The 27,600-nt window shown below is 40.3% G+C and overlaps 1 protein-coding gene across 4 annotated transcripts in view; it reads left to right on the forward strand.

Annotated features, from left to right (window-relative positions):
* Nucleotides 1-27,600, forward strand: part of GNAS (GNAS complex locus) — a 145,939-nt gene that overhangs the window by 75,849 nt on the left and 42,490 nt on the right. For all 4 annotated transcript variants that reach the window (XM_065849488.2, XM_065849490.2, XM_065849489.2 and 1 more), the window contains exons 3-4: nucleotides 16,787-16,841; nucleotides 16,923-17,042. In XM_065849488.2, coding sequence (XP_065705560.1) covers nucleotides 16,787-16,841; nucleotides 16,923-17,042 — 175 coding nt within the window. The remainder of the gene's footprint in view (nucleotides 1-16,786; nucleotides 16,842-16,922; nucleotides 17,043-27,600) is intronic.

Consider the following 27,600-nt stretch of genomic DNA (forward strand, 5'->3'; position numbering starts at 1 on the left):
ATGACTGGAAAAGAAACGAAAGTATTTCATATCATGTTAATTATAGAAATCTGTGTAATACTTTGAAGGCAGCTATTGCCTGATACATGTTGAACTCTGGGCTGTACTTCTTGCTAATCTCTTCAGAAAAACCTTTGTGTTGCTGTCAGGAACTATTTTTATATCTGATTTTTATTCAGCTTTCAGTGTTGCCTTCCAGTCTAAGTAGAAAATAGAATATAATTTTAAAACCTCCAGGTAGACGACCAGTTTTTGTTTGGGTTTTTTAATGGATTTTATGTTGGGGCCAGTTTCTCATGGGATGGATTGTGTTCCTGTCAGCCGAGTAGTTCTCATCTGAAGCCGCTCCGGTGCTCTCCTCTTCTGATTGCAATTACATAGGCAAAGAAGCATTGCAAAAGCATGGATATGAGAAATGGTTTATAAAGGCACGTACATAAACTCTGCAGAAATAAAACATCCAGACTATCAAAGGTAAATAGTACTAAAAGATCAGAGTTCGGGCTTGTTACCAGCCTTTGAGACCAGCTGGTTTTGGTGTTAAGTTGCTTTTGGAGAATTTTTTTAATGCACAAATTTGATTCTTTGTGCTTTTGTGTTATGCTTACTCTTTCCAGTACTGGCTTTGAAATTCAACGTGGTTGATCTCTTTTGCGTGGAAACTTCATTGTAATTCAATAATTTCCATGTTCTTGGGCTTTTAAGAGACTAACTTCACTTGCATAAGTGTGTCAAGGTATCTGTGTAAATACATCAGAGCTTTACTGAGCGTATGAGGAATGTGTGCTAGTAGCTATAATTTTAATTAAGGTTTGAATGAGTTTAAAGTTTAATTTGGCTGTACGTAGAGACTGCCTTTCTTAAGATCATCATTTTTTAAAGTGATTTTTCACTCCTGTTACTTTGCGAGGGACTAAACCAGGGAAGACTTTTTCCGAACGTGAAGCTGATTGTCTAAAACCACTGGCAATTGCACAAGTGAGGTGAAATGGAAACTTTTCCTCCTGTAATTTTACGGTTTCAGGAGACATAGGTGTTGGTTGTAACAATAGGAGATTTTAAGATATTAGAAATCAGATTTAAAAACTTGTACCCTTTTGTATCAGGAGAGTCTGGACTCCTTTGACTTCTTTCTTTGAGACCAGTAGTCACAAAAGTTTCCCTTGAGCTGTGTGAGAGACATGAATACTTCAGTTGTCCATTTAATGATATAAACTATACCTTTTATGTTGAGGGCAGCCCTAACTCGATACGAGTGACCCTTTGCTGTAACCGAGCCAACGTTATTGCACCTCAGAGCTTTATGGTTGGAACACACTAATCTAGAGGGCAAAGTTTTGTTTCCCTGGAGGAAAGGGTCACCCAGGTGAGGTTGCGGGAGGTGTTAGAACAGCTCTGGGGTTGCAGTTACTGTCTGCAGAGGCCTGGATGTCACCCAGCGATGTGGGGGGACCTTGTGGAAGAACCAGCAAGTGTTGCTGTAGGCTAACGCGCTTCTTGCTGCTGAATTTTCTCTTGCAACGATGCTAAGACATGCACCAGATTTTCTCTGCTGGATTCCCTGTTGTGAGACTTGTTTGGTCCCCACAGCTGTATTGCATTGTCCCCACAGCTGTATTGCATTGTCCCCACAGCTGTATTGCATTGTCCCCACAGCTGTATTGCATTGTCCCCACAGCTGTATTGCACGTCGTAGCTGGTGTGAGCACTTTCCAGCTCTGGAAAGCAATGCAGTCTTGACTCTTGACACAGTCTCATCTCAGTAAAAACGCGGTAGTAACATTAGTGGTGTGGGAGATACTATATAAAGAGCAATTCAGTCAGGTTGCTTGGAACTGTATATGCAGGAGTTTTAATTTTGTTATACTAATGCTCTTTTGATGGAAATAAGTCAAACTGAATTTTGCTTGGTTTAATTCTCATTGTCTTGTGGTATAGTTGTGTAGAAATGAAGAAGAAATGAACAGTGACTGTGACATTAACAAACCTGCCCTTTACAAACATGAGATTGGGTGTTAGTGTGTGAAGCTTCGTGTGAGCTGTAAGAATAAACCTCGGTGTTGAGGGGTAACAGAGTTGGGTGGTTTGTTTCTGGTGAATGTTGGGGGAGTTGCTCTGCTCAGGGTTACCTGCTCACTGACACTTGTGCTAGATATAACGGGAGATCATTTAACAATGATCGAGGCTTGAGAAAAATACTGTAAAACCACCCTGAATAAAGAAAAAACAGCTTTGAATTCCAGTTTGGAACAGTATCAAACTGTGTTTCTCTTTAAATCTAGAATAACAGAACCCCGATTAATCAATATGTTACTGGAAGCTTTGAGGACACAGTGAGATTCTTATTTTTAAAGACTAGAAAAATGTATTAAAGGAATTGGACATATTCACCTGAAATAAGGTGACCTTAGTTGAGAGTTGTGTGATGCTAAGGAATTCGCTGGGAGTAGTACCATGTCGTTTCTTTGGAGGTGTGGATGGTGGGTTTTTGTTTTGGTTTGCTTTTTGGTTTCTGGCATATAGGAGTCTAATATGATGCTTCGACCTCCCGAATGTTTATTGGAGAAAAGCTGACTTGTGTTATGGTTATTCTGAATTGCCTTTTGGAGCCGTAGTCACTTTGTCTCCATTCCCTTATCTGTAAGGACAAGACGCTCGTGCTCTCAGCCAGTGCCGCTGTGGTGCCTGTACACAGGTGAAGCAGAAGTGCTAGATACGCGGATAATTTCATTTGTTATACAAAAATAATAACAAAAAACTCCATTGTCATAACTGAAAAAGCTTTTAAAGTTAGAAATTGTCAGAATTATTATTAAAACTGTTAACAGTAGTAGCCCTACAGAACACGTTGATGTACCACACTGTACACACTGTTTTAATAAGCTGGGAATTCTGGCAAAAAAATTAGAGATTCTACAGTGACATAGATTCAAAGCATTCTCTTTTTGAATGGCATTTAAGGGAAATTTAAAGTCTCTTAGTAGTGTACTTAATTTTCTATAAATTCCATCTAATAGGCAGTAGTATATAATTCCCTTGCTGAAGATATCTCAGACAACATAATCTACAAAAAAGGTATTTATTTTCGTATTCTCTTTGCTGCGTGTTCACCAACAAGTAAAAGAAGAAAGAAAAATAACAGCAAACCCCAAACCTAAACACACAATTGTTCTCAGTCATACTTGCTGACAAATGGAGGAGCGATCAAGTCAGGCAGGGGCAGTCCGGGCGAAAGCTGGACTGTACCCAATTCAGACTGGTAGCAGTCAGGGAATACGTTTTATTGTGAAGGTCTGAGACAGCATTAGAACGGGGCAGACCTACAAGGAGCGGTCTTGCATGGCCTTTGATTTCCCTACTCTTGAAAATAAGATTTTAGTCCCCCTAACTTACGCCGCGAGGAAAGTAGAACGGCTCACCTAGCTGCTCTGTTTTTATACCGTATGCTACGCTTATGGTAGGGAAGACAAATAATAATCAGCTTTAATTTTATTCCACTCTAAAGCCAGGCAAAAGTTTGGAATCCTTGCAATGTTTGGCAGAAAAGGTTTGTTTCCCCGTTAACCATATGCTTCCATTACGCATTTGCTGTTGACTGGGGACTTGTAGTAAGCAGACAGAAATTGTAACGGTACCTTTGGTATGGGGGGGGAAGTTGGTCCCTGGGTACAGGGGTCACTTAATTTACTTTGATTTTTTTCTCCCTTGTTTGTTTCGAAGCGGATATTACTTTGGGACAATATGGCTATATACCAAAATTTTTCTAGAGCTTTTCCAGCTTCTGAGTACAGGAATAAAACTAGATGTCTCTTGTGTGTTACTATTTAGTGAGGCTGTTTCAACCTCCTGGAAAATGTCTGTAAAGGATTTTTTCAAATTGTTCCATTCTCTTCCTTTTTTAGAAAATAGTTTTCTGAAAACTTGGTAACAATTTTTGGAGCCATATTCAGATAAAACAAGATCCAGAATTTTCTGGTGAGTGGTTTAGAGATCAAGTCAGTTCCCTCTGGTGTGCAGAGCCTGTCCCAGCTAGAAATTTGCAGAGCAGGTGTTTTTCTGTTTTTAACGTCCTTAACATTGACTGAATAAAATATTTTAAATAAATCATATTTTTACTTAAAAACATCTGAATTTGCCACACGTTATATGTGTATGGGAGAGGCAACTGTACAGCTTTGAATATCCAATATAATTGATGTTACAGAAGAGTTAATGAACGGTGAAGCCAGTTAAAGTTGAAACGACATTACGTTGGTTTCTATAATGGCAAGCTTACGTTTGAAAGGCTGTAGTAATAATGTTTTCAAATTCCATTTATTACAGTAGCATCTTATTTAAGAAGTGTAAATAGTAGCTAAGTTTTGGGTCTTTTCTGCGTAAGACCGCCTACTGTGATTGTCCCTTTCAAAGCAAAGTGTTATGGGCATAGGTGGCATATGGCCATAGCACAGATGTCAGAGGAAAAAGAAGGGCAAACTAAAGATACAACACCATCTTGCACATGAGAACTTGCATCGTATTTTATCTTCGCATCTCTGTGTTGGTAAATTTTGCTTCCAAAGCTTTTATAACTTAATTGTTCAGTAGAAGAATGCCATTTTTTCTTCATATAACATAGGCCATGCAGCATTCTTAAAGGTTCTGCACACTCTGGCCCCCATCCATCACAGTACTTAAACCATGAGTAGCCCTATTAAAGTTGATAGAATTACTCATGTGCTTAAAATTAAACATGTGCTTAAGTGCTTTGATGGATTAGAGCCAAAGTTGTCAGCACCTTGCTTTGTTACAGGCTGTGTTACACCTGCCTCCCGGTGCACCAGCCTGCATTTAAGGGACAGATTTTCAGATTTGCACCTTCCAGCATCTAATTACTCTGTGTTCTAAAAATGCACTTTACATGCACAGTCACAGTAAATTCATATGCTGCCTGGAAGTATAAATACACAACTACAACTCTTGAAATCTAACAGTGCTTGACAAATTTCACAGGATTTTTTTTCGTTTTCCTGGAGATTTCAGGGGGAATGTTGTGCTAGGTGTTTACATGGAAACATGACATCTGTAAGGTTTTTCACAGAACTAGCTTTCTATTGAAATCTGGATTTTAACAAAGTGTAGAATGGAAATCACCATTACAGTGTGACAGCACACTGTTAAGAATGACTCTGAACTTGAGCTTTCCAAAAGCTAAAATCAGCAGGGATTGTTGTAGTTTCTGCTGACAGTGGTGAGTTTGTCAGCATTTGGGCAATTCTTTAAGGCTTATAACTAAAGTGTTGTGTACCTGACAGCTCTTCATCCTTGGACATAATGGGGGAAATCTTCCTGATCAGGCGATCTAGTTACACTTCTCTATGCCCCGATCCCATGTATCTGTAAGAATTTCTGTGATCAAATTGCGCCTAAGTTCGAATCTTTATGAGCACATGTGCATTTGAATATTGCAGTAATTTTTCACATGTTATGGTAGCCAACCCTGATTGGACAAAATCTTTTTCCAACAACAGAAGAAAGTAGCTGTTTCAGTTGTCCTCGTGGTGAAATTGGAAAGCTCTGCTATCACATTCAAAGCTGCCTTTTTAGTCAAGAGATTGGAAAGGTGGAGCAGGAGTAAAAAGTAGTTCAAAGGTTACAGTGAATGCTTGTAGAATCATGTTTTGTATAATTTACCTTGTTTCTGGTAAAACACCACACTGTATAAATTTGATCCTTCCCCTTTTGTCTTTTGTGCTGTTGTCTCCTTCCGAAATCTGCGTCTTACCTGTTAACCTGCAGTTTGGAATTAAAAACTTTGGAGTTTGTCCTGTTAAAGGCACCTTCCAGGTCGCCCATCTACAATGTAACACAGCAGAAGTGTTTCAGGTGATAATGTAGATAATCACTTAAAAAAACCGAGATTTTTCAGACTGACCATCTTCTCCCTGTCTCGTTGCTGCCTCCCCTACCACGTTGTATCCTGCTTGGGCTGATCTGTGTGTGCACTTACTTGGCATCCCGTGTTCCAGCCATTTTTATTTTAGGGCTTCTTTCCATTTAACATTGGCACTTAGCCAGCTGTGTACTTTTTTAGTTTTCAGTAGCAGTGAGGTCATTGTTCATTATAGGAGCTATTCCTCTCATTCTTGCACACGAACCGCTGAAGAGTGCTGGGACGTGATTGCCCTCTTTGGAAAGCTTCATGGCCAATCCTGGCCAAAGAAATTACTGGAATATAGACATTCACAAAATAGCATCAGAGCAAATGAAACTCAGGAGGTGCTCATCAAATCGGTGCTTCAGAATTTAGACAGCAGTGCTTTGAAAGTGCCTGAAAACTAAGGCGAGAACAAGACCCCAGTAACACGGCCTTCACCTGCCTGGATGTTAAAGCAAAGTCTCCGCGGTACCAAGGATGAGGTGAGGGGCAGCACAGCAAAGACCCCGGTTGTAACAGCAGGTGCTGTTGATCCATGTGTGCTGCAGTGTCTGGTCAGTGTGTACTCACGTACTTACACAACAGTATTTTTTCCGGACGTGGAGAGATCAGTACACCTGAACAGGTAACTCCGGAGACTGTAGGAGCTCGGATCTGCTGTGAAGATGGCTGTACAAGCCGACAGCTTCAGTGAGCGGGGACAATGTCCTGAGAGGTGGCGTGTGCTGCATTTCAGTGCTATTGCTCGCTTGGACGTAAATGTTTTAAAAAACATGATGATCAGTGTGCATTTCTGCTTTTTTTTCTGTCTTAGTAATGACCACACTCACAGTGCTGAAATAAAGAAATGAAAATGTCTTTGTGCTTGCTGACAGCAGTTTGGAATGGTTATCTCAGAATATTGAATTGTCCAAGGCGAGATGATTCAGCAAGTCTGACTCGAATCCTCCTGATGCTGAGAGGTGTCCTTCCATACCAGAAAGAACCGCTAAGTGTGCTCAGAAGACTCTAACCTTGTTAATTATTGTATCGAGTACCTAGAGAGAATACTACACTTTTGAAGGCTCCTTTTATTGTAATATGCTTAATTACCTGTACTGAGAGCAAGAAAATGAAACTGGTGTGTTATCCCCCATCCGTGTGCCTGAAGAACCAGAGACCAACTCCACAGTTCACAAAGGTGTTCAATTGCACAGTATGAGTTGCAGGTTCTTTGTGACCCTCCTACATCACGGAGCTCTTTGTGAACACCTATTTTCATTCTTTACCTAAACTATTGCTAGTTAATTAGTTGAGGTAAATGGAACAGCGTAAGCAGAGTTATGCTGCTTCATATTGGGTCTGTGATGGTCTCTTTGTGGCACTTACGAATATAAAGGGCCTGTAAACCAGTGAAACTGGTTTTACACAGGAATTTGCAAAACTGAAGGGGAGCCGCAGGGTGGGTTAGAGCCAGAACAGCATCTCTGTGCCCTGTGCCCGGCTGGTCCTGCCCCGCAGCTCTCCAGGCTTCACATCGCGCAGCCGAAGTGAAAAACCCTATAACCTTTGCACCTGGGACATCACCAAGTGAACCTAAACATTGGGTTAAATGAGTTTATATTTAGGGATGCCTTTTTTTTTAGAGTTTTGTAGTAATTTTATCGTGGTACTGTTCCCTAAGATAACAAGTCACACCCCTGGCCCCTAACACTCCAGTGAAAATAATGATCAAAACCATCAACTCTACTTTCACATTTCTACATCTTAAGTTTATTTTTGACAGTAACTTTTATTGTGACAACTGTGATACGCTTTTTATCAGTGCTTCAGTAATTCATATTTCTTGCCTTTTAACTTAGAGAATGATTCCGTCGTTCCATAAATAGAAGGTATCTCTATATGCTTATATTTCTTATCATATATTCATCTATTTATGGCCACATATTAAGACATGCATGTAACTCATATGGGTAAATATCATAAAGTATTAAAGAAAATGCCAATGGTAAAGCAATTTTAGAACGTTTTTTCCAGTATTATTATTATTTCTTCTAACAGTAAATCATGCTGCATGGTACGGTTTGTTGTTACCCAGAATCACAAAGAAATAAAACCAAGAATTTTCAAAGTGAAGTAGACATTGTGGGGCCAAGGTGACGTAAGAGGAAGAGCACAGTACCAGGGAGGGGCAACTGCATTTCTGCATCCAGCAACAGTGAGGTGCTCCATATGGCCATGGCCAGCATCACCAGCATGGACTGTGTAGGGTGCCCTAGGTGACATTTTGTCAGCTGGCTATGCCTTGGGCAGCTGCATTTCATCTTACAAGGTGACAGAGTCACCAAGAACAGAGTATTAATTTCTTTCAGTTCTGCTGCAATTGAGCACCCAACTAAATGAAATTTCCTGGGCAAAGGCAGACAGTTACTGCGCCGCAGCCGGGACCACGTGGGCTCGGCCTTTCTGGTCTCGAACGGTACCGAACAGAAAATCGTTTTGAAGTTGGCAGAATTACTGAGGTATCTCCGTGGTGTGATATAAACGAAGAGTTTGATTTGCGAAAGATATTCAGTGGTTTTTGCTATTGTGTTTCAGCAGTTTTGTCTCTGAAACGGGTACTTTGTCATAGGTCTAAGATGAATTATTTCAGCTTTACTCTGAATACTCTAGACACCTATTTTCCCCTGTTTTTTAAGTGCCTCGAACTTGGCCTCTGCCCCGTTTGCCATTCTAGCTGTTACATACTTAGATAATTGCAATGTTATTCTGTTAGAAATAACGCAGGTTGCTGTTGTTGAATAGTAAAGTACCACTGAATTTTTGTAATGTGGATTGGTAGCAAAATCATTGAGTTTCCTTGCTTGTGGTCTTGTGTCTGAGGATCTTGACTACACTGCTCTGTTTTTATGAGGCAGATTGGCAGGTAGAGCTATTTTCCTTTTTGTTAACTTCCCATAAGGTGCAGTAAACATTTTAATGCAGATTTTATGGAATGTTTGTGAAATCTGTGAGCGTGTTTTACTACATCAAAGACAGCATATTTAAATGAACAGCTGTTTAAAGAGTACTGAAATTGTGTTTTCAAAATGAAATTGATATTTTTAACTTGTCCTTTGCTTCCAGTGTGTAATTGTGCTGGGCTTTTGAAGGTGAGCAGAAAGCCAGAAAGCAAACCCAGGCACGTGTGCATTGAGACACCACAAGGTTGTTTTCTGCTTTAAAAAGCCAGAGGGAAATGAGTTGTTTTGTAAGATTTTTATTCTCTCTGTTATATTTGCGAAGTGATTCACTGAAGCGGCAGCGCTTTGCATGAACAAGGGAAGCTTTTCTTTAAATAAAGTTGTTATGTCAGCATGTTCAAGACTGAGCGAAGTTTGACAGTGCTTCAGAATTAAAGGTGATTTATGCTCTATACCAGTCGCTGAGGGTGATAGAAGCCACGTCTATAGCCTTGCAAAGAAGACAAAGACTAATGCTCTGTATTAACGTTATGCGGTTACATTTTAACATACCCTGTTAAAGTGGTCTATATGTACTCTCCAGGCATGTACATTTTGAAATACAAGTTTAAAGGGAACATTTCTGCTTTTTTTTTTTTATTATTTACAACAACGTCCTGATGATAACTACAAAAGATTGCGAACATAATAAATAAAGAACATTTTAATGTGGTTGGGTGGATGATTATAGAACACAAACCCAGTGATTTTCAGCAGGAGTCCCCATGTCCGTGGGCACCCTGGCAGTGCTGCTCACACCTTCGGGAGTCTAGGCAGGCTCACTTGTGGTGAGATAATGTATCTAGACTATTGAGTTGCAAGCCATTGTTTACTATACTAAGGCTGCACATATGAATTCATGTGTTGAAAGGCAAATTGAGAAAGAAAACGACATTTTTTCCTAAGCGAAAACTAGCATTTATATCAGCAATATGCAAAGAATCGGTATTTGTGTTCCAGGGTACGTTCTTTTTTCAGGCCGTGTTCATAGTGAAATTAATTGGCAATCATCATTTGCCCTCATTAAAAGCCTTTTTCTGTTGCGTATTATCTGATCAGAGTCTTTTTACTTCCGTTCAAATGATGCATCCCGCAGCATTACATTCACCTCTTCACAGCGTTCTTTCTGGCGTCTCTAATGCTTGGTTCCTAAAATACTCTTACATTTGAATTGTGGAGTTTCACAGAATCACAGAATCACAGAATCACAGAATTGGCTAGGTTGGAAAAGACCTCAGAGATCATCAAGTCCAACCCTTGGTCCAACTTCAGCCCATTTACTAGATCATGGCACTAAGAGCCATGTCCAATCTCAGTTTAAAAACCTCCAGGGACGGTGAGTCCACCACCGCCCTGGGCAGCCATTCCAATGCCTGATCACTCTTTCCGTAAAGAACTTCTTCCTAATATCCAGCCTAAACTTCCCCTGGCAGAGTTTAAGTCCATGTCCCCTTGTCCTATTGCTAACTGCCTGGGAGAAGAGACCAGTTCCCACCTGACTATAACTTCCCTTCAGGTAGTTATAGAGAGCAATGAGGTCACCTCTAAGCCTCCTCCTCTCCAGGCTGAACAACCCCAGCTCCCTCAGCCTCTCACCATAGGTCATGTGCTCAAGTCCCTTCACCAGTCTTGTTGCTCTTCTCTGGACCCGCTCCAGCACCTCAATATCCCTCCTGAACTGAGGGGCCCAGAACTGAACACAATACTCCAGGTGTGGCCTCACCAATGCAGAGTACAGGGGAAGGATCACTTCCCTTGTCCTGCTGACCACACTATTTTTGATACAGGCCAGGATACCATTGGCCTTCTTGGCCACCTGGGCACACTGTTGGCTCATGTTGAGCTTGCTGTCAATCAGTACCCCCAGGTCCCTTTCTGTCTGGCTGCTCTCCAGCCACTCTGTGCCCAGCCTGTAGCGCTGAAGGGGGTTGTTGTGGCCAAAGTGCAGGACCCGGCACTTGGCCTTGTTGAACTTCATCCCGTTGGAATCAGCCCATTTTTCCAGTCTATCCAGATCTCTTTGCAGAGCCCTCCTGCCTTCCAGCAGGTCAACACTGCCCCCCAACTTGGTGTCATCAGCAAATTTGCTGATGGTGGTCTCAATCCCCTCATCTAAATCATCAATAAAGATGTTAAACAGGACTGGACCCAACACTGACCCCTGGGGGACACCACTAGTGACTGGCCGCCAGCTAGATGCAGCCCCATTTACCAGCACTCTCTGGGCCCGGCCCTCCAGCCAGTTCTTAACCCAGCAGAGAGTGCACTTGTCCAAGCCATGGGCTATCAGCTTTTGAAGGAGTATATTATGGGAGACAGTGTCAAAGGCTTTGCTGAAGTCTAGATAGATCACATCTACAGCTTTCCCCTCATCCACTAGGTGGGTCACCTGATCATAAAAGGAAATCAGGTTGGTCAGACAGGACCTGCCCCTCCTAAACCCATGCTGGCTGGGTCTGATCCCTGGTCCATCCTGGAGGTGCTGTGTGATTGCATTCAGGATGATCTGCTCCATCACCCTGCCAGGCACCGAGGTCAGGCTGACAGGCCTGTAGTTGCCAGGGTCAGCTTTGCAGCCCTTTTTGTGGATTGGGGTAACATTTGCCAGTTTCCAATCATTTGGGACCTCCCCAGTGAGCCAAGACTGTTGGAAGATGATGGAGAGCGGCTTGGCGAGCTCTTCTGCTAGCTCCCTCATCACCCTAGGATGGATCCCGTCTGGTCCCATAGACTTATGAGGATCCAGATGGCTCAGTAAGCCACCAACTATTTCCTCTTGGAATACAAGGGGACTATTTGGCTTCCTATTCCTGTCAACCATCTCCAGAGGCCAGTTATCCTGAGGGCCATCTGTTTGACTGGTAAATATTGAGGCAAAGTAGGTATTAAGTACCTCAGCTTTCTCCTCATCTTTGTTAACTATATTTCCCTCAAAGTCCAGTAGAGAATGGAGGTTTTCCTTGCCCCTCCTTTTGTTATTAACATATTTAAAGAAGGACTTTTTATTATCCCTAACAGAATTGGCCAAATTAACTTCAAACTGCACTTTTGTTTCCCTGATTTTTTTCCTGCACGATCTAGCTATTTTCCTAAATTCTTCATAGGTAGCCAGCCCTTTTTTCCACAGTCTGTAAACTCTCTTTTTATTTCTGATTTCCTTCAAAATCTCCCTGTTTAGCCAAGCCGGTTGTCTTCCCTGTCGGCTAGCCTTTCGGCGCACTGGTATAGCCTGATCCTGTGCCCTCAAAACCTCCCGCTTGAAGTATGTCCAACCCTCCTGGGCCCCCTTGTTTTTAAGCATTGTTTCCCAGGGTATGCTCTGAACTAGACTTCTGAATAGGCAAAAATCTGCCCTCCGGAAGTCCAGTGTAGAGGTTTTATTGGTGGCTCTCCTTGCATCTCTAACTATTGAAAATTCTATTATTTCGTGGTCGCTATGCCCCAGGCGGTCGCCAACCACTACATCTCCCACCAGCCCTTCTTTGTTTGTAAACAGTAGGTCTAGCAAGGCCTTACCCCGGGTAGGCTCATTTACCAGCTGATGAAGGAAATTGTCCTCTATACACTCTAGGAAATTCCTAGACTGCCTCTTCTGTGCAGTATTGAGCTCCCAGCAGATATCTGGCAGGTTAAAGTCCCCCACAAGAACAAGGGCTGTCGATTTTGAGACATCTGCCAGCTGCTTGTAGAATAATTCATCTCCTTCATCATCCTGGTCGGGTGGTCTATAACAGACACCCACAAGGACATCAGCCTTGTCGGACTTGCCCCTGATTCTGGTCCACAGGCACTCAACCTTGTCACTACTGACCTCAAGTTTAACAGAGTCAAGAGACTCTCTAACATATAAAGCCACCCCTCCACCTCTCCTGCCCTGCCTGTCTTTTCTGAAGAGCCTGTAGCCACCCATAGCAGCACTCCAGTCATACGAGTCATCCCACCACGTTTCTGTGATGGCAACTATGTCATAGCTTTCCTGCTGCACGATGGCTTCCAGCTCCTCTTGTTTGTTGCCCATACTGCGTGCATTAGTGTACATGCACATGCACTTCCTGCATAATCAGGGCATTTGGGGGAGATGTGTTTAGGGTTTCCCCACTAAGTTAAATAATCGATATGTCTTAAGTACAATATTATTATGACTGTCTCTCCTTCTAAAGGAAAAAAGTAATTGTTGCTTTGCACTCCGCATGTTTCAGATTTTTTTCCAACTATCTCGTCATAGGTTTGTAGGGTTTGAAGAAATGTGTAATCTCATGCCTGTTCATATAATCTGTTTTTTTTCTGGAAAAAGGAAGTCATAGACTTCATTCTCATTTAGAATCAGGTAGTTCTTTGTATTTTTCTCTTCAGTCTTGTCTGACCTCTGTTAAGCAGAACTCTGAACGAGACACGTGGCTTCATGACCTGTCAGGAGGGACTAAGGAATTAAAACTTCTTTGCCTTCAGTAGTTTAGATTAACGGCGTAAGGAGGTCACAGGATTTATCACTTCACTTTTTAATTGTGTTTTGGTTGGTCCATGGGTTGGTTGGGTTTGTTTTTTTGAGTTCTTTACCGTGTTTTGTTTTTGCCATTCATTTCAACACTGCATTTTTTTTACTTTTCTACCTGTGAGATGTTTATACTGGATGAGCTGAATACAATGCTCTTTTTAAGCATTAAATGTGTTTTTCCAAGTTCAAAGTAGCAGTTATTAATATTACCTGGAAGGTAAACCAGAAATTAACATTAAATTTAACTTAGTTTACTTTCTGAGTATCTGCTTGGTAGTGTGTACATTGCATAAGATTTTATAAAGTCTGAGTAAAAATGTTGCTGTTTTTATAGTAAAGCTCAGCCACAGGTGGAGAAGTACTTACTAAATTTGTTTTCAAGGAATAGTTTATTTTCTTGACCTTTTATGTTATTCAAATTTCATGTTATTTGAATTAAAATCCCATATTTTTTTTATACTACCTAAAATAGACTTTATTAGTTTTCCTGAAAGCTACATGCGGCTTTGCTTTGGCCCATTTAAATATTGAAAACAGCAGGATTGGAGATTTTTCTTATAATCCTCAACTAATAGAGTTTAATGCTTTGTTTGGCCTACCCTACACAGCCTAAGAAAAGTTTTAAACAAGATTAAACATGCGACCTTATTAACCCCCGGCGTCTAACGATCCAGAACAGCCCTGCAGAGGCATCCGTGGGTCCGGACCCGGCTGACCCGGCGCCCTCGGTGCCATTCCCCATCCACGTTTTGGGAGCGCAGCTTTTGCTTTGGTACTTTTGGCCATTGTGCCAGCACCCAGGAACAAGAAAGGAAAAAAAGAAAGGAAAAAAAAAAAAAAAGGCAAGAATCTGTTCCTAAGGTGAATGTTCAGTCTTCATGGTTAAGGGAAATAAAGTTCAAATCCTTTTGGAAATTTGAGGTGCAGCGTAGCGGGGATTTCTCAAAGGCGGTTCTGGCAGAGCGAAGGGACAGCAGAGCTGAGGCTCAGCTTTTCTTTACTGCACTTCATTAGGTCCTGAATAAACTGCATTTCACCTTTTTTTTTGAAGGGAAGTGACGGTTGTATGTGAGGTGTTGGATTAGTGATTGATGGATGAACATTTTGACTTCCAGAAGAATGAAGTATCTCATTGGCATGGAAAATTTATGCTTAGTAAACATTACAAAACACAAAATGACATGATACATTCATTGCTGTGTAATAAGATTCCTTGTTTACTGGGCATGCTATAGGGCCATGGCAACAAAACCAGAAATAGGAACTATGAGTATTCTTGTTGTAAAGATGATGATGGTTATCAAGCAGTTTGTTAATTGCTGGAGTTTCACATCACTCCACGGTTGTTATCACTTTGTGGTGCTGCACGGTGTGTGAGGATTGGTGAAGAGGTACAAATCTGAAAGCTTGACCAATACCTATAATAAAAATAATGTGGTTTACTGTATGATACAGGAGAGTCAGGTCGATGTGCACTTAGCTCATATTTGTTATCTGCAAGTGTTCTAGGGGAGAGAATGTAACTATAGCTTACTAAAAAAATAAATAAAATGGGAAGACTTTCTAAACTTGTGTCTTTCTAATGATGTTCCAAAACAAAGCTAAATGACTGAATATTATTTCTTTACTTAATCCTTTACAAATATCGGTATCTCAATTAAATTTGAGTGTATTGGTTGCCCTTTGATCTCAATGGGGCAGAATCTGGATACGTGTTCATTAAATTCAAGACTCAGCTGAAAATCGGAGGGAAACTGAAGCCAGACAAATGCTTGCACTGTCAATGGTAAACATTTCCTGCTTTCGTACCATTATTTACATCTTTTAAGAAAGGAACTCCATTTTTAAAAAAAAGGCAAGTGGCCGATGTTTTTGCAACTGAAAAATACAGTATTTGTGCACCTACTCTGGGCTGGAGGGTTTCTTAAGACCTGTGGCGGTGGAAAGCATTGAAGATGGGAAGGAAGAGGGTGAAAAGGCCTTCGTTTTTCCTCTCTTTTCCTGTCTTATTTATTTTCCTTAGTTCGGTGCTTTTGGCCTTTCTTGGCTCACTGCCTTGTCCCCATCAACGGGGCCAGATCCCCGGAGCAGAAGCTTGCTGGCCTTCGGGAATAAGGTGGTCTGTAGGTGATCAAGAACTCCGGGGAAACCAAGAATTTCCATCTGATTATGGATCACTTTGTATCGAGCTTCACTGACCTTCCTCGCCCTGCCCCAGAGTTTGGAGAATAGCAGTGGCATTTCCCTTCACTCCATCTTTTCCAAAAGTTACATTCATCTTTCATATGAGAACCAAAATTCCCGCTGCTCTAGGACGTCTGTGTCTGCCTGTTAGTTAAGCAGTGCTTGGTTTTTTTTCCTGCTGTTCTTCTGCATTCGTGATTGGCGAATGTGCTTTCAGTTTCGGTTTGCTTGTGAATGTTTATACACAGGAAAAAGTGATAAAAAAAGCATTTGCAATGCGAGTACTTAATTAACTCAGTAAAATGGGGTTTCCAAGCTGTGGTCTGAACGCTGAAAGTGTGAGCGCTACCTTCTAAAAGGTAAATAGAAAAGAAAACGTACTGTTGGTAGTTTCCTGTCTCTGGGATACTGTGCTGGAAAATGTTAGTTTTCAAAATAAAACCAGTTGGTGGTGGTGGTAATAATAATAATAATAATAATAATAATGGAAGTATTCTGTAAAAATAGTTTAATGAACATCAAAAGGTGACTTAAGTAGGTTTTTTTAGTAGTTTCGTGGCTAACTTGGTTTACCTAAAAGCAGTAATTCTATGCTGTGTATAGCAAGAAATTAATAATGTAAAAGATTTGTCATAGTGCATTACAATTAAGGTACAGTTCACAGACCCAATACCAGTGATGCCTTTAGGATGCCGATTCCTGGTTGTACCAAAGGTTTGATCGTGCACGTCTTATGATTTTACTGTTTAGCATCGCAAATAACGATTGTCAGATAAAATACAACAGCAATCCAGCAGAGGCAATGGTTTGCACTCCAGCTTGTGTCAGCCTGTTATGCTTTTTAGTTTGCCTGCAGTTAATCTCAAATAGTAGTGCTCATATAGAGGATTCCAAGTGGTTTTCTAGCCTACTCCTCTGCTTGTAGTTAAAAGGTAATTTTATGTATTTGGATTAGCACTTAGACTACCACAAATTTTTAGTTCAGCATGATTAGATACTGATTTTTATATGCAAATAGCTGTTTACCGTTTAAGTAGAACAGTTAGGAGATATTTAATCAAGTCTGTCTACAAAAGTGTCCAGTGACTGAGAGCACTTGAGTCAACGGTGACAATACAGTTTTGACAGGATATTTTCAAGTTCATGTTCCGTTTCAAAAAGATATTCTGCTTTTATGGCTTATATATTTATTCTTTTTTTTTATCACAGGGAGAAGAGAATGAAAATTCAGGATATTAAAAACAATATTAAAGAAGCTATAGAGGTAAACTTACGAGCTATTGTTTTTAACTATTCAAGGCCAGTTATTTAGACGCTCTCTGCAATATTTGCTTTCTCTTTGCAGACAATAGTGACAGCAATGGGCAATTTGGCACCTCCAGTTGAACTAGCCAATCCGGAGAACCAGTTTCGAATCGACTACATCTTAAATTTAGCTAACCAGATAGACTTTGATTTCCCACCGGTAAGTAAATAATTCAGATTGGCTGCAGTCGTGCTTTTTTGCAAATGATGATATTTCACTGTATTAAATATTTACAAAAACAGTGAGCCGCTCTTTTGGGGATTACTACAGTAGGTGTGTTTGGTCAGCGCTACTCGAATAAAGCGTGTAGCAACACAGAATATTCAAGCAGATCTTTTCCAGACGCAGAGCCCCTTGCCTGCTGCCCTGTGCTCTGCTGGGGTCAGCAGTGCAGAGCTGAGAGGGACAGTGTTGGCGGGAGCTTCGGATATTGGTGAGAATTGCCCTGCCCCGAAGGAGCGGAGATGTACACAGGAGCCTGCTGGTATCAGCTGGCACTCAGTGGTGCTGTAGTCCTCTCTTTTGGAGGAATACTGGAGTTTTTTTGCCGATTCAGACGTGTTCCCTGCTGGCTGTGTCAGCCGGGCTTTCTGTGAAGGCTCCACATGCCTCGTCCTTGCCCCGTCCCTCCCAGCCCTAGTTAATCATTCCAAATGCCACCAGTCCCAGCAGAAATGCAGACAGTGTCAGTATTTGGTTGATGGTATAACGTCATGTCCGCTCACTGGGGTTAATTTCTACTGTGTTTCAACCAGGCTTAGTAGCAGAAGCCCATGGAAATACAGTTTGCAAACACTGAGCTCGTAAACACTGCCAAGATATTTTTGTTAATTACCATGAAGTACCTTATACTTTGAGTAATACAGGCGTGTTTGAAAGCTTTTTTTCTTCCTCTCTGCACTGTTCCAGCAGGCCGAGGGTAGGAATTTTGATGATGGATCGAAATTATGATCCATTTACACCAGAATTTTGTATGCAACGGTAGTCAGTCCTGGATACTTAGAAGGAAAGAGCAAGTGCAAATAGTAGTAAGATGTGGGATAGTTTGCCACCACAGCGAGGTTTTCGTAACTCTGGTTTGTAAACATTATTGAACTGGCTGGCCTGTGAAACCAATGGCAGATACCTTCTGTAACTGTTGCCGCTTCTGGGAATTTCTCTGCTTTGGTCAACCTTTATCAAAAGAAAAACAACAAACAGCCAAGAACACAGACTTTGTGTGCAAGGCAGAAGTTGTGCTGTTAGCAATTAGTTTGAAATACTGGCATTGCAGTCTTCAAATGCACCGATTTTCAGAGTTCAGCAGACATAGACAGGTTGGTGTAGAGGGGTATGTATGATTCTTCTGTAGCACATAAAATGTAATGTTAGTGGTTTTTTATCTTAAATTAAAGATTTTGAGATTTTTAACTTGTCACCTCTCATTTTGACACTAGTCAAATTCAAAATAATATTTTCTCCCTTCGTGGATAATCTCTTCGTGCTAGGGGGACCAAAAAATAGTGCTTTGAAGACGGTTTTAGGAGAATATTCGAGAGCAAAGACAGCGGCTCCTTACTCCGCCCTGTGTGCTCTTGAACTGGCTGGCTGCCCGCAGCTCTCCTACTGTCCATTGTTTTCTGATAGTTCAGGTTGTGATCTGAAACAATGCTGTAGCAAGTTCCTGTGACCTGCCTCATACTGAAAGACTTGATTTTCCTTGTCTCTTCTATCTCAGAGGGATTTTTTCTTCCATTCAGTTGGAATGCTGTGATTTTTACTTTTTTTAATATAATTTCTCCTGAAAGCAAGGAGTAATCGTGTAGTGGAAAGTGAATAAGCCAAATGTGTATGTGTTACATTATTTTTTTTAATAAAAATTAATATTCAGTAGGTATTACCTCTGGTAGGATATGTGGTGGCAAGCCCTTGGTGTCTAAAGCAATAGAAATAAACTTACCAAGTCCATAAATAATTTCAAGTTCAGTGAAGAGTCTTTGATGTGTTTAATGACCCACAGCTGCAGGAATAACATTGCTCCAATAAAACTAGTTTTTCTTCTCTGAGCAAAGGTATTGTGTTAAATTTTTAAGCCCTGAGTCCACAGAGGTTTAGGTGTGTGCATAACTTGGACTAGTGGGTAGCTTCGTTGGCATGATCGACTGTTTCATATGTAAATGTTTGTAGGGTTGAGGTTTTAAACTGGATATACATTAGCCACTAATTTTGAAGGATTATTGTTGGCTCCCTCTGCCCTCAGTGATTATATAAGCTAATATGTATCTGGTTTCTGAGCTGGTCTGAATCTAGTTTCTAGTCTTTTGGTACCTGACAAAACAGAACCTACATTTTAATTAAGTATTTTAAACCAAGTTGAGAGCTAGAATGTACCTAGATGGCAACTCTCAGTGCATAATATCAAAAATACACAATCCTTGGGTACCTCTATAAAAATAATTTTGATTTTGTTATAGCTTAATTTAAAGTACTTTGAAGAAAAAATAATTTTCTCTAAGTGGAAAGGCTGGCCTTCTGCTGGTTACGCTTTATACCTAAGGAGGTCTTGATTACCTACTTTCTCCTCTAGTACACTGGTCAGAGAATTCTATAAACTACCAGCTAAACCTTTTCCTGGAGGGAGGGGAATTTTTGTCTGTTTGGAGTGGTAGAACAGCTGTTCCAAAGGCATACTTTGCTCAGTATGGTATTTGCTGCTGTTGTTCTTCAGGAAGAACAGAAAGGTAGGGAGGTAGAGCACTCAGGTGCCAAGGAGATGTTCTTTGAGGGCTGTGAGTACTTAGGGCCACACTCTTTTAAAGTACGAGGCTGTTTTGCTTCCCTTTAAATGCCCATTATTTAGCAAGCTCTCCAGAAGGCAACGCACAGCCATGCAGAGTTTAGCACTAGGACTGTGTAACTTCTTCTCCAATGGCAGGACATCTTCTTTAGAACGTAAGAGGCCTCACCTTCTTCTGTACATGAAGGAGTAGTTTAAATGGAGGTTAAAGTACACACCAGAATCTGCGCTTATCATTATCTGTTGTACAGGTGGGACTAGAGTGTCCTGACAGCAACGTTCAGTGTAATGTGAAAGGCAGAAGAAAGTACAGAAGAATGTAAGAGCTTTAAAGTATGATGGTACTCTAGGGGTCTGGCTCTACATACCTACGATTCCAAGAGCAGCTTTTGTATTCTGATATTCTAATTCTTTTCTTAGTCTGTGTCTCCATCTGTTTGCAGTTTTTGACTTACAGCAAATGCATGTCATTTGTTTTGAGCATATTGTCTTGAGTTAAAAATAGCATTGGTACAATGCAATGCTAGGTTAAACATTCCCTTTAAAACTGAAAAATTAGTACATCGGAGATGTATTAATTCAGCACACTTGGTGTTAAGCAATTAGATTTCTTGAATACAAATAGTAACATGGGAAAGGAGAGGGGTTGTCCTTACTGAAAGGAATTCTGTTGACATAACCGTGCTGATGATTTAAAGTATTGCAATACTTCGTAGATCAAACCTGTAGTTCCTTTTGTAGTATTTCCGTGTTGTTTCACCATACTGTACACACCATTGGCAAGAACCTGGAAGAGTTTCACTCCTGCAGCCAATGGCCCCATTTGTCCTGCCTTTGGTATGGTTTCAACAGACAGTTTCAAAAATGTTCATTACAAGAAGAAACCCCAAACTGGGACTGAAGTGAATCGATAAAGGCTGGGAACACAACCACGTTGAAAACCTGTGGAGAACGCTAATTAGAAATATTCTAGGCAAAACCACCCAGCTCTAAGTTAATGGTTTTATGTCAAGTATTTTCTGCCTCAGCTCATTGTGGACTTGTAAAATAGCTTGAGGACACGATATCTCCATGGGTAACGGAGAGCTGTTCTCATTTAGTTTTGCAAAGTACTTTGCATATTTTGGGGGCAAAATCTATCTGTATTATTAGGCTTATTGCACACTTTTTTTCTTTTCTTAGAGCAGAGCAGAATGGAAATAATGGAGGTGTAATCAGGTCCATGTAATGCATTGTTAATGTGAACAGCACTGCTAATAGTGTGTGTAGTGTTGTGTTTGCATCCTTGGGAGACGTCCTTTTGCCAAAATGACGGGACATTAAATAACTAAGTCCTGCAAAAAGAAGTCTAGCCCTGCTAGTTTGAGTGAACACAGAGAATAACAGCGAGATGATGCTTTTCATGGAGAGGCACTGAAAGCAGAGCTCTCTTTTTTCTGAAATGCTACAGTACCAATTTTCATGAAATATTATCATTTAAGGACAATCATTATCATTGCCTTTATTCAAGTTGAGCTTTTTATCATGCAATTAAATTGTCACTGGCCAGCATGATGACTTTAAGCAAAGAAAAAGGAAGTTGAAGTGAGAAAACCTCCAGACCTGAAACTGAACTCAAATGAGATAGCTGAAGCATTTGATTGTAATAAATGAGCTGATTGTGAATGGGTATTGGTCAAATCCTTAGAAAGGAGGTCAGTGTTTCTGTGTCCCTGTATTGGTACAGATCTGAAGGGGCACGTGTAATTACTGCTGCTGCACTTGTGTTTTAAGATTATATCATGGCAACATTTTTTAAAAACAAGACATTCGTAAGTGGTTTAGAAACTAAAATTAGCAATGCTCATCACTGAGGCTCTCTAATGAAACAAGTAGAAAAGTTTCTTTGCTGGAACAATGTATTTGAGATCTTGCCTGAATTTGCATTAGAACTGGTTTTTTAGTTATCTCACATTAGCTAAACTTTGTGGGAGTAAATGTAACTATTTAATTATCTGTATAGCCAGATTAATACATGCTTTACAGGGACAGTGTGATGTATCAGAACAAAGACCTCGCAAATCAAAATTTCAGGCTCTTTTTACAACTATTCCATCAGTTAAAATGGAAAATAAAACCAAATGGTGCTTTCAGTTGAGACTTCCAAATGACTCTTCTGTCACTATTGTGCTTTGATGCATTTATCTCATTTCAGGTAAAACATCATTGCATGTGTGTGTTTTCAGTGTCCAAAAATAGCCTTATAGGTTTTTTCAGTAATTCTGACTAGCTGTATATCTGTTTCAAATATAGGGTGATGTTGGGTTAGCTGGGTTACACAGGTGATATTTTTATTCCTGTTCTGCATACCAGACAGTGGTTAGGACATTTTCTCCATCCCTAATACCAACTGTGAGAGTGGCTTTTTTCTCATCTCTTTCTTTTCGCTCTTACTTTTAGAGAAGTAAAGGAGATGTTCAGTGAGCATTTGTTTTTCCATGATAAACCAATCTGAACCAAACTGTCGAATAAAGTCTATTTATTTAGGGTCACAGTTCCATTATAATTCTCTGGTTTTAATGAAATCGTCAAAATAGCAGGAGAGTATTTACAGCTGCCTATTTTTAAATGATGTAGACTCAGCTGAGGAAGATTTCTCTTGAAAATACCATAACAACTTCAGAAAGATAGTATTTTTAAAGGTGATAGAATATTAGCTATTGAAATGCAAAATGACTGGGGAATCACTCCAGCCTGTGGTTCTCCAGATGCAGGAAAATCCATGTTTAGAAGAGATGTCATCATTTTTAGGCTGTTGGTGAAATTGTCTGCAGGTTTTTTTGGTCCTGGTTATTTATTTTTTACACTGCTCCACTGTAGTTATTTTGGATGTCCCACTACCGGTGCTGCTGAATAGTTTTATTATGGTTTCTGAGTGGTGTCTTTGAGGCCGAGCTTTACCCCGCGCAGGCCCGGCCCGCGGAGCCCACGGCCATCCCTGTGCCACCCAGCGCCAGAGAAACCTCCCACCTAAATCACACCATTGAACCCACCCCGGGTAAAAATAACCCTGGTAACCCTTACTCCTCTCTTCTATTTTGGAGAGGTTATTTTTAACAGGGATCAGTTTTGAGGGCTGGTTTATGACACGGCCCGTGGGCAGAGTGCGGTACGAATTGTGTAACGCGTTAACACGCAGTGGGGTCAGAGTCCTTAAAATGGTTTTGACACCAACATCTTCAAGAAAATAACAGGAGGGTATAGTCTCAGTAAGAAAAGATGTGAACTGGAATCTCTTAGCTGCCAAAAGTGTTCCTTAATTATGGAGGCAACAGAACAAAATCATTTGTCCCTGCAGATGATCACCCAGGTGTGTATAATGATAGGTGGATTATTATTCCTGTCTAAACACACTGTGGAAGAAGAAGAGATCTGCTCTCGTTTGACAGCGTCGCTGGCTGTATCACGTAATGACAAACAGACTCACTCTACTGGGGGATGTTTCCCATGTTGACATCTTAAATGCCACGGATTTTGCGGGGGCAAACAATATATTTTCTCTGGTGGGTTTACACGTGAGAACCTGGAGCCCCAGCCTGGTTTCTTGAGTGTCTGGTACTGCTGTGTGGAAGTTGGGCAGCGAACACCGTGAGAAGATCTGAGGCTCTTGCTCCTTCTTGTCTAGGCTTGCTTTATTACTGTGGGCGACTCACATCACTGTTCTCACTGTCGCTCTCTCTTTGTTTTTTTATTGCTCTATATATCTTGTAATCTCTAAAATAGCCATAATGAATGTAGCTTGGAGATGTATTTAAGCATTTTGAGGTGCAAAACTGGTAGAAAATGTAGATAGGTGAAGTATTTTTAACTCAAGAATGTTAATGTTGTTAACAAAAAGGAATGGGGAGTATTATAGAGAGTGTCAGCAGAGTTACGGGATACTAGATCCTCTGAAATAATCTTTGCTTACTCCATTTTAAATCTCCATTAGCTTATCTACACAGAGCAGCTCCTTCTAAATGGGCTTCTAGATAATCCAATTGAGTTTACTTGATCAGAGTTTACCAGGACTTAAAGCAAGCTGGTTTTCCTATCCTTTCATAGTAGAAATAAGTTCTTGAATACGGATTAATTAGAGTTCTTTTGAAGCCAACGTTTAGGATAGGGGCTCCGAGGTAGACGGCCACTTGACTTCATTTCTGTTTTTCATGAACAGTGGCTGGTGTGGCGACTGGAAACAACTATTTAATTCACCATCTGCATTAAAAATGTGTTTTGATAAGCCTTTTGTTTTGCTATACTTCATACATCCAGCTAGAATTGCTTGTTAAATAGAGTTAATACGTTGTTTTTCTTCATTTATGTGGAACTTTTATCTGCATCTAAAACAAAACTCATGGATAAAAAGAGAACGTAGCAAATAAGAAAGTGGCCCTGCCTGGCTGGTGATGATATAAGGAAAGTAAAAATCATTTTGAAACAAATTATAAAATTGCTTACATCCATTTATAGCATATTGATCAAGCAACACACAGAGACTCTATGTGTCAGGAAATCCACATATTTAATGGATGCCAACTAATGAGCATAAAGCTTTGAGAAATACCCATTTCACTATTGTGCATAGTAGGTTTGATTTTGATAATTTAAGCCAACAGTTCACGTTTTTACTTCAGTATAAAATTTGAGTTACCTTGCTGTACAGTAATGGAAGTTGCATATTTTTGTTATTTGTCTCTATTTGTCCCTCTTTTTCTCAAATACAGATGAACTCCTCTAGTTTTCAACTTGTTTTAGAGTTTCTTTTCTTCCCAAGTTTGAATTTGTAGGAAATAGCTTGAAGATCTGTTTTCCTGAAGACAGCAGAAAAAGCCATCAATGAGCAGCATCTCTGTAGGAGGAATTTCATCAATTGTTAAGCTTGTATTCAGTAAAATTACATACATACTTAGGCCAGTCTTTCAGAGGAACAGAAATATTACCGTACCTTGACTAAATAATGAGTGCATGTGTATTTAAAAAAGAAAAAAAAAAGAGCCAGTTTCCCTTTTGACTTCTGTGAACAGAAATGAGACAAAATAGAAGAGCTAAGCAGCTAATTAGCCTTGCTTTTCTATATAGTGATTAGTCTCTTGATTTGCTTGCTGTAGTACTTGCTGCACCTGATTCGATTCTTTGATGTGGCAGCATCTGCAGATACAACTCGTGTCCCACCTTCTGGTAATCCAGGTTTTACTGCTGGTGGTTTCTAACTGCAGTGAAAACGGGGATGCTGTTACTTCTTATGCTTAGTTTGTTACATGCAATAAAATAAAACTTATTCTGTGCACGAAGGGAAGATATTTTTGGCTAGAAAATTAAAGGACTGTGCCCTTTGAATTCTGCAGTGCTTCCACGCAGGTGTTCACATAGCTCTATTAAAGCCCATAAAGTATTTCCTTAAATTGGAGAATAAACAATCCAGGACTTCACACAATGACATTATCTGCACATCTATCTTTTCTGTGGTGCGGTTGTTTTTATAGTACAAAGAACCACCTATATTTTGCTTTGTTATTAATTTATTTGATTAGCATTTTGAAGTAAATGTTAATGCTTTATTCTGCACTTGCATTTTTATCCAGTACATTCCCACCATAGCATATTTATAGGTTCATTTGAAGAAATCGTACCTTAATTTCTCTTGATACATCCTCGTTTTCCTCAGAGCAGTCTTAAAGAACAAGAACAGATTAATTCAATTTTTGCTGAAATAGAAGAGCTGTCAGCTGAATTAAACAGGAAATAAGCATAAATTTAATATAGACATTCTTAAACGTTTTCTGGTTTTAATCACAGTAAGAGACTCACAAAATACTGGTGTACGCATAGATGAAATAAAGTGTTCTCTGTGAGCCTGCCTGGTATTGCAGTGGCTTGAGAAGAGACTGAGCAACATGTCAGTGTGCTCGCTGCCCTCTGGATGTGCTTTTTGGGTGTACAACAAAGAACCGCCTTTGGGCTTAAAAATTCTGTAACGTAATAAGACTTGGAAATGTGATGGTAAACATGCTTCTAAAAAAGTCATGACTTGGGTATTTTAATTTACATCTAATGAGTAAAGGATGGGCTTTTATAAGCATGGAAATAGCTAAAAAGAAAAAAGTGAAAAAGATTGTGGTCTATTTTGCATTTTGGTTCTGTGGAATGCTCTTTGCTCTTTTTACACGTGGGTTATGGGTATGGAATTGTGTGTTGGAACGTTTCTCAAATACTGTGGCGTTTTGAAACTCTTAACAAAGGGGAAAAATGAAAGTTCAAACTTCACAGGAATTTCTTAAATAAAATTCCCTTCCCATTGCCCATTCCTTGGGGCCACATCCGGTTTAATTGGTGCTGCTGGAAATGTGAAGACACCATAGGTGGAAAGCCCAGATCTTTCAACATTGTTCTTCTTTTCTAAGCATGCAAAACTATTGATAATGAGACTGAACCTTGCTGAAAATCTGTCTGACTCGTTATGGGAAGTGCTGAGTACTCTGGGCTCTCCCAGAGAGTTTTGTATTCGGCTCTGGACACGTGCCAGTAACTGGAGAATATCTTCAACTATTTGTAGGTATGTGTTTCCTTTGTGATATCATCGGCATGTTTTCCCTAAAATAGCAGGCAATAATTAACACTTGTTCACACCATGAGGAATGCAGATGTTTCCCTATTCAAGTAAGTGGCTTATTAAACTGTCCGATTTGACAAATTTAACACATTCTGGTATCCCTGCTCAAACACAGGGAGAGTGACAAGATGCCATCGGTTTCCTTCACTGAGTGGCCTTACAGTCAGTATTAATAACTTGATTTCAGATATGAGCAATGAAAAATAGATAAATTTGTCATGGATTTACCCCTCCTGGAAGGAGAAAATCAACTTGTGTCGTTTCTCTTGGAATGCACGGTACTGCCCTGTGACCGTGTCCTATTCCCATGCAGTTCGTTAGTGGAATCCAGAACTGCCTGTAATGAAGGGAAAGTCCATGTGCCCCCACCTTGCAGAGTAGGCTTGTAAAGGGGTTTGAAACCCACGGTTAATGTTATTTTTAAAAGCTGAGCACCTCAGGAAGCAAATGTTCTCCAAGATGCAGTTGTACAGTTAGAAGCTGGCTTGGTTTGACCTTTAATCGCTGGGTTTGTAAGTGGATGACCTATTTAAAACTCTTAGTATGAAATGGGACAGTGAACTTTGCCCATGAATCGAATCCCAGTTTTAACCACAGCGTTGTGTAATGGTCGTACATACCTTTGTGTAGGTACGTCCTTTTGGTTTTTTTCAACAGCATTGACTTCTGCTGGAATTAGTAAATACACTGTTCTAATGATAGATGCACCTATATTATATTTTACAAATGTATTTTACGTAATGTTGCATGTTCATGCTGAGGTTCCTGTGAACGTGGTCTCACAGTGGCAAGAACTGTGCTGGTGTTTTTCCCTGCCAGCATCCTAATGCCCATGAAACACTTCTTCATGAACGTTTTCTTTTTAAGTCTCCTGAGTGTTTCTGTATCTGGAGGGAACACAACCTTGTAGGTAGCATGGCCAGTTTTCCTCTTCCATTTTCTGCTAATACTTTACCCTTTCAGAATGCCTTTCAAAAGCTGATCTTGGTTCCTTATTTTTTCCCAGGCCTGGAGTTTGTCCCTTGAGGATTATATTTTTTAACAACCAAAACGCTCAACCTCCAAGTTCTTTAACACTTTGTCTGGTTTGCCTTTTAATAAAACCAGTTTACCATCCACCATTTATTCAATTTGTTGGGATTTTCTAATACAAGTAGATTTTTAACCTGATCAGGCTGTGCATCATGCCTTTTCTAATCCAGAACTGGGTCAGTAAGTTCTTTCTGGATCAAAGTGCTATTTTCCAAGCACCCCTTTAACTTGATGATTTCTGCTGATGGGTTTTTTCTCTAGGGATCTGCACAGGTTTC

This window comes from Patagioenas fasciata, chromosome 16 (assembly GCF_037038585.1).
Source record: "Patagioenas fasciata isolate bPatFas1 chromosome 16, bPatFas1.hap1, whole genome shotgun sequence".
Lineage (NCBI taxonomy): Eukaryota > Metazoa > Chordata > Aves > Columbiformes > Columbidae > Patagioenas > Patagioenas fasciata.